The 13,157-nt window shown below is 34.5% G+C and overlaps 1 protein-coding gene and 2 long non-coding RNA genes across 4 annotated transcripts in view; all 3 read left to right on the forward strand.

The window, feature by feature from the left end:
• LOC145737576 (uncharacterized) overlaps positions 1–13,157 on the forward strand; it is a 119,351-nt gene that overhangs the window by 81,220 nt on the left and 24,974 nt on the right. The gene's annotated exons all lie outside the window — the stretch shown is intronic.
• Positions 2,614–4,434, forward strand: LOC145737745 (uncharacterized). 2 transcript variants are annotated; one of them, XR_014180460.1, is made up of 5 exons: positions 2,614–3,508; positions 3,567–3,637; positions 3,705–3,813; positions 3,894–4,029; positions 4,089–4,434. It is a non-coding gene; the product is annotated as an uncharacterized LOC145737745 (long non-coding RNA). The 2 variants fall into 2 exon arrangements; XR_014180459.1 differs by having other exon boundaries at positions 3,567–3,813.
• On the forward strand, positions 4,607–10,378 carry LOC145737869 (uncharacterized). Its single transcript, XM_081992711.1, has 4 exons — positions 4,607–7,702; positions 7,760–7,856; positions 7,941–10,302; positions 10,371–10,378. Exons 3-4 carry the CDS (start codon positions 8,976–8,978, stop codon positions 10,376–10,378), a joined length of 1,335 nt encoding a protein of 444 aa, XP_081848837.1. The 5' UTR covers positions 4,607–7,702; positions 7,760–7,856; positions 7,941–8,975.

The raw sequence follows: 13,157 nt of genomic DNA on the forward strand, positions 1-13,157 counted from the left end.
CCTAGTAAACCGAGAAACGATTTAATTTCCTTTTGGGTCTTAGGAATAGGAAATTTTTTAATTGCTGATACTTTATCTGGGTTAGGCTTGACACCTTCTGTTGTTACTACATGTCCCAAATATTGGACTTCTTTCTTTAAAAATTCAGACTTGTCCATTTGAATTTTGAAATTAGATTCGCGAAGCCTAGTAAAAAATTGTCTTAGTCTAGTAATATGTTCTTGTAGTGATGTACTGAAAATCACAATATCATCTAAGTATACGAGGCATATTTCGTTCTGTAATCCTCTTAAGATGTTGTCCATTACTCTCTGAAATGTTGATGGTGCATTTTTTAATCCAAAGGGCATTCTTCAGTAGTGTCCATTTTCAGTAGAGAAGGCCGTTTTTTGTACATCTTCTGGTTCCATTTCGATTTGATGGAAGCCACTGGCAAGATCAAGTGTAGAGAAGTAATTACTTCTTCCAAGCTTATCTAATATGTCTGCTATATTAGGTAGCGGATATTTATCGTCAATTGTCTTTTCATTTAATTTTCTGTAATCCACGACCATTACCATTTACGTTTACCTGATGCATCGAGTTTTTATAGGGACAATCCAGATGGGACTGGACCATGGTGATGTTGAATTTTGAATAATTCCCTGTTTTAACATTTTTGAGATTTGTTCTTTCACTTCTGCTTTATGTATTTCAGGATATCTATAGCTTTTTGTAAAAATTGGATTTTCATTTGTTAAATTAATCTTATGACGAATTTGGTTAGTGAAAGTAAGTGGTATATTTTCGCAGTAGAAAATATCTCTGAATTCTAAACATAAATTTCGGATTGCATCACGTTCTTCTTGGTTACAATGATTTAGTCTAAGATTTTTTAAGTTGGCTTTTAAGATATTGTCGTAATTTGGTGAAATGTCGTCATCTATTTCCATTTTTTCGCAAAAATGTACTTCACAAATATCGATTGGTTCTACTTCAAAATTATTTTCAAAATTTATTTGAACTGGATTTTCTCGAGAATTTATTATAGTAGTAATTGGGTAATTATTAACAATGTTTACTAAGGCTTTAGGCATTTCGACATTTTCGTTAAATTTCTGATAATCAAGAATTCCTATACCGTTATTTATAGTGACGGGTATTTTAACTACTTGTTGTGTTCGTGCAGGAATAGTTACTGAATGGTAATTATATAGATGTTGAGAAGTATTCGTATTTTTTTCGGTTCCGTAAAATATAGGTATTGTTGCATGAGGGGTAGTTAGAATTTTTTGTTTCAGTTTAATTTCTGCGTCTAATTGTTGTATCATGTCGGCTCCGATTAGACCATCAAATTTATTTGAAAATTTAAATAAGTAAAACTTGTGAAAACCTGATATATTGAAAATAGGTATATTAATAATTTCGTTATGACAAGTCATCCCATGAGCAGTTTGAATATTGAAGTCTTCTGATTCTATAAAATTTCTGTAAAATTTATATGCAATATTAGGATTGATTAAACTCTTTGAACTACCTGTATCAATTAAGAAATAAGCTTTAATTTCTGGGATGCAAATATAAGTTAAATCGGAATTTATGTTACATAATACTATGTTAGTTCGTTGCCTTGCTGAGCTTGTATAAAATTTTCCTGTAATTCGCTCGGATCGTTTTCAGTGTTAAGGTCGTTTGTTGCGTCTTGATTCTGTGAAAAGGGGTCAGTATAATCTTGACCGGATAATGCACTCTGTTCAAACTCAGGATTATAGTAATTTTGCAAATAATCATAATTTTCATATTCATCAAAATTATAGGAATAGCTATAACATTGTTCACTTGACGCCGTTTCAGGAATTTGAGTGTTGGGAATCGGATTTCCTAATGAACTGGTTGGACATATATCTTGAGCATAAAGATCTTGAAATGTGTATTTAGGTTTAGGCCTATTAGATGTCATCGTATTTTTGGAAATTGTGTCCCAATCCATGCGACTGGGTTGATTTGAATTATTAGGTCTTTGATTTTGGAAATGAGTGTTAGGTTGTGGCTGATTGTATGTTTGAGGTCTATTAAAAATAGGCGGCCTAAGAATATTACGTTGTTGGTTATTAGATTGGAAGTTTGGCTGTGAAGCCCTGAATTGAAAATTGTTTTGTAAAAATTGTATTGAACGACATTGGTTGGAAAGGCCTGTTAGGGAAAGAGGGTTTTGAAAAATTGTTAAATGGTAATCTTGCAGTATTAAATGGATTAAATGGAAGAATTACTTGTTACTGGTTTTTGTTTTGTGAAATTTGGAAGAGTACTTGAAATATTATTTCTTCCTAAACTAAACTGCAGAAAGTTTTCTTCTTCAGATGTATGTGCTAATGCTTCCTCTAAATTTTCAGGGTCTTTCAACCTTACAACTAATTGTAAATGATACGGTAATCCTGCTAGATAAGTCTTTAAAGCAAAATCATCGTAGTGTGCAATTTTAATAATTTTTTCATTTTCAATTTAATGGTAATGTTAACTGTGTGTTAGTCGTGACAATGTGATCCAAACAGTGTTACAATATTTTAGCATTTATTACTTCTTGCGACAAAGGCCACAATACCATAACTACGACTTCGAAGCCGTCGGAAAGAGTGTCAAAGAAACACATTTCCTCTGTCTGCATCTTTTATTACCTTTAAGAAACCAAACTGGATATTCTCATAAAAGTTAGATCGCAATATTCAAAATTTTAAACTTGAGATAATTTACATCATCAACATATTTCCCATGAAAAATACATACAACATTGAAGCTCGATAGATAATAGGATTTAATGACGTTTTGAAATAAAACGTTTTATTTTTTATTGCGATTTTTATGGTAGTAAATTCATGTATTCAAAGTAGTCTAAAAATCAGTTGTCTACTTTAAACAACTTAACTTTTGATTCTGTATGGATTTGTTTGTTTTTTTGTGTTATTTATAAAAGCTACACATGACTTTTCATAGAAAATGTAACATAGAATCCAAATATCTAATTCGTTTTTTTCTGTAGTAAATCGTTTTTAAGTTGTAACGAAGTCACTAAATTTTTGTTAATTATATTTCTTAAATACGCGTGACCTTCTCTGCTGGGTGCTTGACCGCGGCCGTCGTGGCGTTGATGTTGTCGGGGTCCTCCGGAGCCGTTCGAAATGGTTCGGTGGGCGCTGGGTGAAACGAGCAAAACGGGAAACGAGCAAAACAGCGACCGGCCGGAAGGGCGACGATTCGGAAGCGTCTGGAAGTCGCTTCGCGCGGGATCGGCGACGTCATCCGAATGGCGTTCGGCAGGCCGCGGTTTTGTGGAATTTGTGGAACGCGGACAGCAGGTCATATTTAATAATGGCGGCTTTGTTTACATGTTGATTAGAAATTTACTCAAATTGTAATTGATTTTTATTACTGGACAGTTTTAGACTGGTAAATCAGAGTTAAATCGACTACTTATAGTTGGGCATGTTTATATTTATCATCAACCGAGTTTTCCTGAGGAAAGTTGCAACAGGTAATTGGAATGGTATTATGTAGGATTTATAATTTCAACATTTTCGTTTTTATTTCAGAAAATCTTTGATAATCTGCCCACACAGCTCATATAGCCAATGTGCATGAAGTATACTGGAACTTTTATTAAGTAACATAATTATTATCAAATACAGTATTTAATAAAAACCAAATGGAAACCGTTTTTATCTACCTAGTTTTAAATCATCAGAGAGGCAAATACATTTGAAAAAACTGCATCCAGCTTCAGCATATACCTTGTTAAGGTATAAATCTAATTGATTTACACATTGCTTTAATACCTATGTAAGTAGTATACCTATGTTACCTATAGTTAATACCTACTTCTCATATTCTCTGTGTACATTTAATTTTTTTGTTTCTAGATCTAGTTGACTCTTACCCAGAGATTTACCAGTATCTGATATAAAGAATAATACCAAAAATACTACTCTTTAAGTATTTGGTATATAGGGACACCCTTGTGGACACCTTAGGTAGTTGTTCAATATGGTTTTCAAGGTAAAGTTGCTACATTTTATTCTAGTGAATACTTATGATTTGTTTTTATTTGCATACAGGTCATACCAATGCGGAACCAACCAATGTTACCTGCTTTTATATAGTATGTATATATATCATTCGATTATATACATACTTTTCTGTGATAAGGACTTATAATATGTAATATTTTAGTTAACAGTTAAATAAATCTATGAAAATTATAGTCTCTATTATCTACACTACATTACCTACCTACACATTAGAAACAAGTAGGCATGTATCACAGTTCATATTATTTGTAAGTTGGTTTAAATGTTATTTATGTCTGGGGTACAACTTTACATTAGTAATTATACTGGTTTTGTAATTTGAAATGTTATATTGTCTACATAATATTATTGTTGTTAAAAAATTAAGTACAAATACAAATAAACTATTATTTGTTAATGGTTGTATTATTTTCCAATAAGCAAACTTAGTTTAGTAAACCGTTTTAAAAAATATGCATATATTTATTATGACATACATAATAGGCTCAAAATCAACATCTTATTATTTTTGACAAAATCAAGTTATTGATCATATGTGTATTTAAGGGTGCATGAAAGGTAGGGCTAGGTAATTATTGCTGTGCATATGATAAGCATTCTTGCAAATAAAAACAAATGCTTTTTCAAATATTATCTTGAATGAACAGATTGCAATTAATATAATCATATATGTATTTTAAAAGAGTTATTTTATTTGTTTACATGTTTTGAAATAAAATCTGAAACTATTTTCAACTTTTGAAGAATAAAAGAAAAAATATTTTAATTTTTATCACTATTGTTGTGCACTCGTTTTTAGTGTTTGTTTTTATATTAAAATTTTGCATGTCTGTGAGATTGATATGTAGTGTTTAATGTTTGGTGTGATGGACTGAGTATTACGTATTATAAAAACAATGGTATTATTTTCTGCATTATCTTAATTTTGCAAAGTGTATGAACGATGTTGAGGTTAGCTATACAGACCACAGACGACAGATGAATTTTATATGTTATAGGTCACACATTTTTCAGTCAGTATGACATGACATACATAAATGTAAACAAAAACAAATATAATGTTTATAATTTGGATTTTTGCGTATTTTTGATTGTGATATAATTGTTTATTGGGATAATTAATATGTGCGGTTTAACCTCTTATGTCAACCAGTTTAAATGTGTATGAGTGGATTTCGTACTTTTGCTCTTAACAAGTACATCAACCAAAATTTTCATTTTTATATCTGTTTCAGGGTTTTCAGGTTTCTCAGCCCTAAGATAATTATTCACCAAGTCTGATTCAAATTTAGATCTGTCCATTGGATTTAGCCCTTCGTAGACAATCAAATCTGGAAAATTATCATTAGTATCAATCACATCTATCATCATAATTTGTTTATCAAAATTGTCAATCTCTAAATCTAAATCACATTCTAAATTATTATCATTAACTGGCTGAATACAAACAGTGCCTTCCTCAACAGTAAACTTGACATTGTCGTGACATAATACATCTCTGCCTATTAGACAAGAATGATTCATAGCATAATCAGGAATTACATAAAGCCGTACACATAAATTCAAAGTTTGAATATTAACCTTACATTGAAATGAGCCTAAAAGTTGAATATTTGTCTGATTCATGCCAACAAATCTTTCATTGTCACTTATTGGTTCCAAAATATCATAATTAGTAATAAATTTTGCCTGAATAAAGGAAACTGGACTTCCCAAATCTAATATAGCTTAAAGTGTAAAAGAGTACTTAGCTTTGATATCCTGAATGTTCACGGTAGTAGTCATAGCAGGTACCAACGATCGTCTGGCCTCATCTACACAATGTGTAGCCCTAGGTGTGGCCTCTCCAGTGTTAGTAGGTTTTCTCTTGGCTTCTTTCCTTGGACAGTTGTTTGCTCAAAAGTTGCATAGAAAGCAACTTCCAGGTTTCCGCTTTGGTTTGACACATTGATTTGCTAAATTCCCTGGCCGATTACAGTTGTAGCATCTCGTAACCTCACTGGATGACTGATCTGGTCTATTGGAGTACTCACGATTCCTATCTTGACTAGGTTGACCAAACGAAATCGGTCTGGGTTGACTTCTTGGTCCTAGTATTGGTCTGACATTATCATTCCTATGCCTTTGACTTCTTTCACTTGACACCCTTTCATAAGATAAAATATTTTGAAATAGTTGGTCGGTATCAGCATCATATGTTGCCATAATCATGGATGACATCTCTCTGGATGCAAGGCCAAGGCGCCCATAAGATGTGTATGTGCAGTTTCAAACGTAAAAGCCTCAGGCTAATTAGCCTGAATTATCACAATTGTGAAGCAAAGCTGCACTCTTTACTGACTCCAACCATTTCCTCGCTGCAAGCCCTGTCTCATCACCACTAAACGTTTTGATTGTTTTAAAGAAATCTGGGAGTCTATGATAGTTCCTCATGCCAGCAGACACTGTAAGCTGTTGCATAAGTAAAGCATTCTGTTGTAGAAGAGTGTTCAAGTAGCTAGGAGTCCTTCACTTGTATTTTCAGCACTTCCTGTATTTGTCGGAACATTACCAGTCATATTTGGCTGAAATATTGGGGCTCTTCCCATGTAAGATTGTCATTGTCGCCTATTACGGATGGTGTGTCAACCGTTGCACAATTTGCATCTGGGGGGGTTACAGCTAGTCCTAAACGGTGTTGTAAACGTAATTCTGCCTGATCTTGAGTATGGATATGGCAAAAACTTTCAAATTCTGCTGCATGTGCGGTCATCTGCGCACGCGGAGACGGTGTACGTGATCCTGATCCCACTTCTGATAATTGTAAGCCGGGATGGTGAATAATTCAATAAATAAACGGAGATGTTCCATAAAATCATTTAATTCTCCTCTTGAGCACACATTCCGACTTCATCTTAACTTTTCAACTCCAACTAAGACGTAAACAACAAGTCATACTGACAAGTAACATGACAGCTCTCTGTCATACACTAGAGATGTTCTGAAATTTAATAATCGTAAACAGTCAGACCACACATTCAACATTTAACAATTTTTAATTTTTTTTTGCAAAAGTTTTACTCTCTGTTCTTCACTGGTTGGCCGACGACTCTTATCTTTTGTGCAAAAAACTGGGAGAAAAAAAAATCGTTCTATTGCTTGTTATCAAGCTGCAAGTATTCGACATCGGACCAAAAACGGTATAGGGGCGTTTTTAAATTCAACATAGTTTTATGCTATGGTGAATCAGATGGAAGTTCGGTGCTTCTCTGATGATCTGTCAATTGATTGTCAATAGATGTGATGGCATCAAAATACCGTTGAAATAACAAACACCCTTGCCATCCTCCATAACCTCAAAAATTTGTATTTTTAACCTAAATTACCTAAACCGGTGTCTAAACCTCCTAAACATTGTTTGGTTTGAGGAAGTTTTGAAGCGAAAAAGATTAACATAAAAAATGGAACACGTTGTTGCAGCAATGGCAACACTAAGAAAAAGAAACGATTCAGATTCTTCAAGTTCTTCTTCAGATGAGTTATTATTGATTGCATCTAGAGAGAAGCACCATAAAATAGATGAATACATAGAGCAGGTTGTTTCTAGGTACTCATTAGATGATTTTAAATCGCATTTTCGACTGACAAAGTCAGCAATTGAGGTAAGCTTAGTACAGGAGTTAAGAAAATGTTGTCTACTTTTAAACTTTTACTTCAAGAATCTGTGTTCTGAATTACAATATAATGAAGACATTGGCCCTGGAAGACCGCCAATTAAAAGACTGCATGCTTTGTTAATAACAGTATGGACTTTGGGTAAGTTATATGAGAAGTATTTTTAATTAGCCTTCAAGGTATTAGAAAACTTTATATTCCAGTAATTGTTTATTTTTATTTTAGCAACTCCAGATTCATACAGAAGCATTGGAGATCGTTTTGGATTAAACAGAAGAAATGCTTGTGCAGTTGTTTTGACAATGTTGAAAGCCATTTGTGTATTAATGCCTGTCTATGTCACATGGCCAGTAGGAAACAAATTTCATCAAACCTGTCTGGAATTTAATAATTTGCGAGGAAATGGATCATTTCCAAATGTAATTGGTTGTGTGGATGGAACACACATTCCAATTAAGGGTCCTAAAAAAAATGACTACTCATTTTACAATAGGAAAGGATTCCATTCAGCTCTTCTGCAAGTAATCTGTAATGCGCGTATGGAGTTTATTGACATATACTTTGGTTGGCCTGGGTCTACACATGACGCAAGAGTTTGGAAAAACTCACCAATTTATTACAAATTAAAAAATCAAGCTTTATTGCCAGAAGATTTTCATTTATTAGGTGACAGTGCATATCCTTTGGATGTTTTTATAATGACCCTGTTTAATCTTCATTTAAACAATAGGTTATTGACATGACATGATTTAAGTGTTTAATTACTTTCAATATGGCTCAATCGAAAACCATTAAGAAATAGTAAACATCCGCATAATGTGTTTGTACAAGCTATATTATGTAGGACGATCAGTAGGCAGCATTTGCAACATCAGGTTTACAGCGACCACTAAACTGTTTTGTTTGTGAAACCAGTAAATATATTGTACCTTATGTTTGTACAACAGTTTGAACATCACTGGTAATATTGGTTAGTTTTAAGTGATTGTAGAAGTAGATAGAAGAATAAAGTTAGTATTGATTAGTCTAAGAAAATAGCGTTCGGGATTTTCTTCATACGGTAATCGCGTTAAACCGGATTACGAACAGTAAAAGTGCGCGTTTTGTTAACAGGAAAAGGAAAAACGCGTAGTGACTAACTTAACCTAACCGCTGTGAAGTAAAGCAGTGAACCAAGTGACATTAATACAAACAGTTATACTACATTAAACAAAACCAAACAACACTGTCAACACAAACTACAAAGAAACTACTACAGACATGGAACAATTGAACAAAATTGTAGAAAAACAGGAGCAGCTAGCAGAAGAACTTAACAAAAAGTTCATAAACATTAAAAAGGATCCAAGGTCCAGAAAAACGGAAGCTTACCTGCTGGAAAAATTGAAGGAGGTTGACGACATATGGCAAGAGTTTAGTTCTCAACATCAGGAGATCGCAAAAATTACTGGTAAGAGCACCGAGAACCCGTACATAAAAACAAACTACTTTAATCAAGTTGAGGTAATATACTTGAAAGCAAAGGCATACTTGAAAGAACAGCAAGAAATTCTAAGAGACAGAAGTAACGATGCACGAGTGCAGAAAATTTGTGACCAGGAAAGAAGAATTGATCTCCTAAGAGCTGACATAGAAAGCTCAAAAACGGCCACTGAAGGATATGAGCAATATCTGGAAGACATAAAAAAGCAATTTATGATAGTTGTAGACAAGGATATAGAGCTAAGCCGCATAAGGCACGAATATTCTGACCGTCAATACTATACGGAAGATACATTTCATAACATTAAAAGGGAGTATCGAACTGCAACAATAGCGCTAGACAGACAAATTAAACAGCAACGGTGTTTACCTACACACACCACCAACACTATGGCATTACCTAGGCTAACAATACCATTTTTCAATGGAAAATATGACGAATGGCCTACCTTCCAGGACATATTTGCAACAATGATCGACACGAACGTCAACATTAGCATGGTTGAAAAAATGCAATACCTTAAAACGTACGTGAAAGGAGAAGCAGAGAAAGCAATTCAACATTACGAGATAACAGAAACAAACTATACTAGTGCCTGGAATGAACTTAAAGAGAGATATGACAATAAAAGACGAATTGTCAATAAGCTCATTAACAAAATACTACATATTCCACAGACGCAAAGAGAATCAGCCGAACATTTGAAAACCCTGTACAATACAGTAAAAGAGTGTTTGGAAGCGTTAAAAATGCAAAAAATTGACATAGCATCATGGGATCCTATTATAGTATGTATCGTCAGCAATAAATGGGATGCCAGAACCAACGACTTGTATGAGTCGACGGTTGACAACATCTTCGAAGTGCAATCATTGGAGAGTGTATTGAAATTTATACTGAGGCGATTTCAAACCATGGAGGCGTCAGAGACGAAATCAAGTGAGAAAAGAGGCGCACCCTCAGGCTACAGGGGCTTTGAGGAAAGAGGCGCACACTCAGGCTACAGAGGCTTTGAGGAGAGAGGAGGCTACAAGGGCACTTACGAACGAGGGCTCCAGGCAAACTCCAGAGATGTCGAGGACAAGAGAATAGCAGTAACTAATTGTAAGTATTGTAATCGATCGCACTCTATTTATTCATGTGTAGATTTTAAAGGGTTAGACAATGTACAGCGTCATGAATTTATAAAAAAACAAAAATTATGTTTTAACTGTTTAAATCATGATAGTAGTAAAAGATGCGTTTCTCGTTTTCAATGTAGAACTTGTAACAAAAATCATCATACGCTGATTCATATAGATAACTACAGAAATTTAAAAAATAGCCACAATTATAATTCAGACAAGGCAAAGGGCCAAGAAAGAGTTGCACGGGTTGCAAACCACATGACTGTGCAAGGCGAAACGGTGTTATTAGCAACAGCTTTAATTAAAGTTAAAAACGTGAACAATACATGGGAATATTTTAGAGCGTTAATTGATCCTGGATCTCAGGCGGCATTTGTTACCGAAGAGGCAGCAGTACTGTTAGGTTTGCCACGCGAAAAAGTTCGAGCAGAAATTACCGGGTTAGGAGAAGAACAGCCTAAGTACAGCAATAATAAAATAAGAGTAGAATGTAAAGCGCGAGCTTCAAGTGCGTACTCGCTAAGTACAGAATTGTTAGTGTTACCAAAACTAACAAAAAGTTCACCGGAGCGTGAAATTGATTACGACGAGAATTATTGGAAAAACGTAATGTTAGCAGACCCACTATTTTACAAGCCAGGTCCGGTAGACATTCTCTTAGGGGCAAAGGAATATCAGGAAATTTTGTTGAATGGTATAAAGAAAACGGATGTTGGACTAACAGGACAAAATACTGAATTCGGATGGATTTTACTTGGGTGTAGCCCAGGAAAAACTAATGGCACCATAGAAATTGCTAGTATGATGACAAGAACACTGCAAGAAGAAGACATAACGAGATTTTGGGAGCTAGAAGAAGTAACGTCAAAACCAGCTGTAAATAACCAAGAACAAGAACGTGAACGTGACTATAATCAAAATACAATGAGAAACGACGATGGGACTTACACGGTCAGCATTCCATTTAAAAACACAGACCTGACCTTAGGTGAGTCAAGAACTAGGGCAATGGCACGGTTATTGCAACTAGAAAAAAGATTACGTCAACAAATGAACGAAAACATTGCATATAAAGAGTTTATGCAAACTTATATAACGTTAGGCCACATGAAACTTGTCAGCCAAGCAGACGAAAAGAAAGGAAAATATTACATACCACATCATTATGTAATAAAAGAAGAAAGCACAACAACTAAATTAAGAGTTGTGTTTGATGCATCATGCAAATCGTCAAACGGAAAAAGCTTGAATGAGTTAATGCACACTGGAAGAGCTTTGCGACATCTTAATTAGGTGGCGGAGTTACAAGATAGCGTTTACAGCTGACATTGAAAAAATGTACAGACAGATAAAGATCAAGGAGTCTGATCAAGAATACCACAGAATTCTTTGGAGGGGTACAGAAGATGAGCCAATTCGTGAATACAAATTAACGACAGTCACATATGGTACTGCGGCAGCACCATATTTAGCAGTAAAGACTATCCAAAGACTAGCTGAAGATGAACAAGATAATTTTCCTAATATGTTAGAGATCGTAAGAAAAAACTGCTACGTAGACGATGTTCTCGCTGGAGCTGACTCTGAGTTGGAAGCAACAAAACTGCAGCAAGATTTAATAAATATGTTTAAATTAGGAGGATTTAACTTGAGAAAATGGAGTAGTAATAATTTTGCGATACTTACGAATATCTCAGAAGAACTCCGAGAGATAAAACAAATAGATTTGAATGATAATGAACTTCAAAAAACATTAGGCATATTTTGGGCAACTAACAATGACTCAATTAAATTTAAAGTTAATCTAACGGACTTGAACAAATTAACAAAAAGAGGAATAATGTCAAGTGCAAACACGATAAAAACTTCCAGCATTGTGGACAAATTAGCAAACATTGGAACTCAATGGCATTTTATACCGCCATCAGCACCACATTTTGGAGGGCTCTGGGAGGCAGGTGTGAAATCAACCAAACATCACCTAAAAAGGGTGATTGGAGAGTCAACCCTAACTTATGAAGAATTAACTACATTAACACACCAAATTGAAGCATGTTTGAATTCGAGGCCTTTGTGTAAACTAACAGAAGAAATAAATGACATTTCAGTACTAACGCCAGGGCATTTCTTGATAGGGAGAGAACTATTATCACCAAGTAGTCCAATTATTACCCATAATGATACAGGTTTAGAAGCTAGATGGAAAATAATACAAAAAATGAAAAAAGATTTTTGGAAAGTGTGGACAAATGAATATCTGCATGAACTTCAACAACGAAACAAATGGAAACTGGAACAAGAAAATCTAAAGGTGGGAGAATTAGTACTTATAAAGGATGATCGAATGTCACCAAGCAAATGGCCAATGGCAAAGGTGGAAGGAGTTCAAGTAGACGACAAAAATTTAGTGAGAGTCGTCACGTTGAAAAAAGCGGAAGGAGCAGAAATTAAAAGACCAATCCATAAACTAGTACCGCTATCGATAATCCACAATGAAAACAACTCAAAACCACGTAGAAAAACAAGTAACATTTGGAAAATTTGGACATTGGCAATTATTTTTGCACTCCAATTGTACAGCGGGAAAGCACATGCAGCCCACATAAAAACAAGTACAGCACAATATCACGTGGAATATCCAAAACCTGGATTCTACATAGAACATCTTGGAACAGCCAAAATTGATCGAGGGTTTCTAAGAATCGAAGCTAAAATAGGAAAAGAAGATTTAGAGGCACACATAAAGTCTATACAGGATGTAATATCAAAGGTAGACAAGATGTGCAATGAGGTTAAAAAAACCACTATTCACGTGGATTGCCAACCACTGAT

This window comes from Ips typographus, linkage group LG14, assembly GCF_016097725.1.
Source record: "Ips typographus isolate SLU linkage group LG14, UJ_Ityp_2.0, whole genome shotgun sequence".
NCBI lineage: Eukaryota > Metazoa > Arthropoda > Insecta > Coleoptera > Curculionidae > Ips > Ips typographus.

Excerpts from the sequence above, each read along its gene's own strand:
- LOC145737869 (XM_081992711.1), top strand. The coding sequence starts at position 8,976 with ATGGAACAATTGAACAAAATTGTAGAAAAACAGGAGCAGCTAGCAGAA.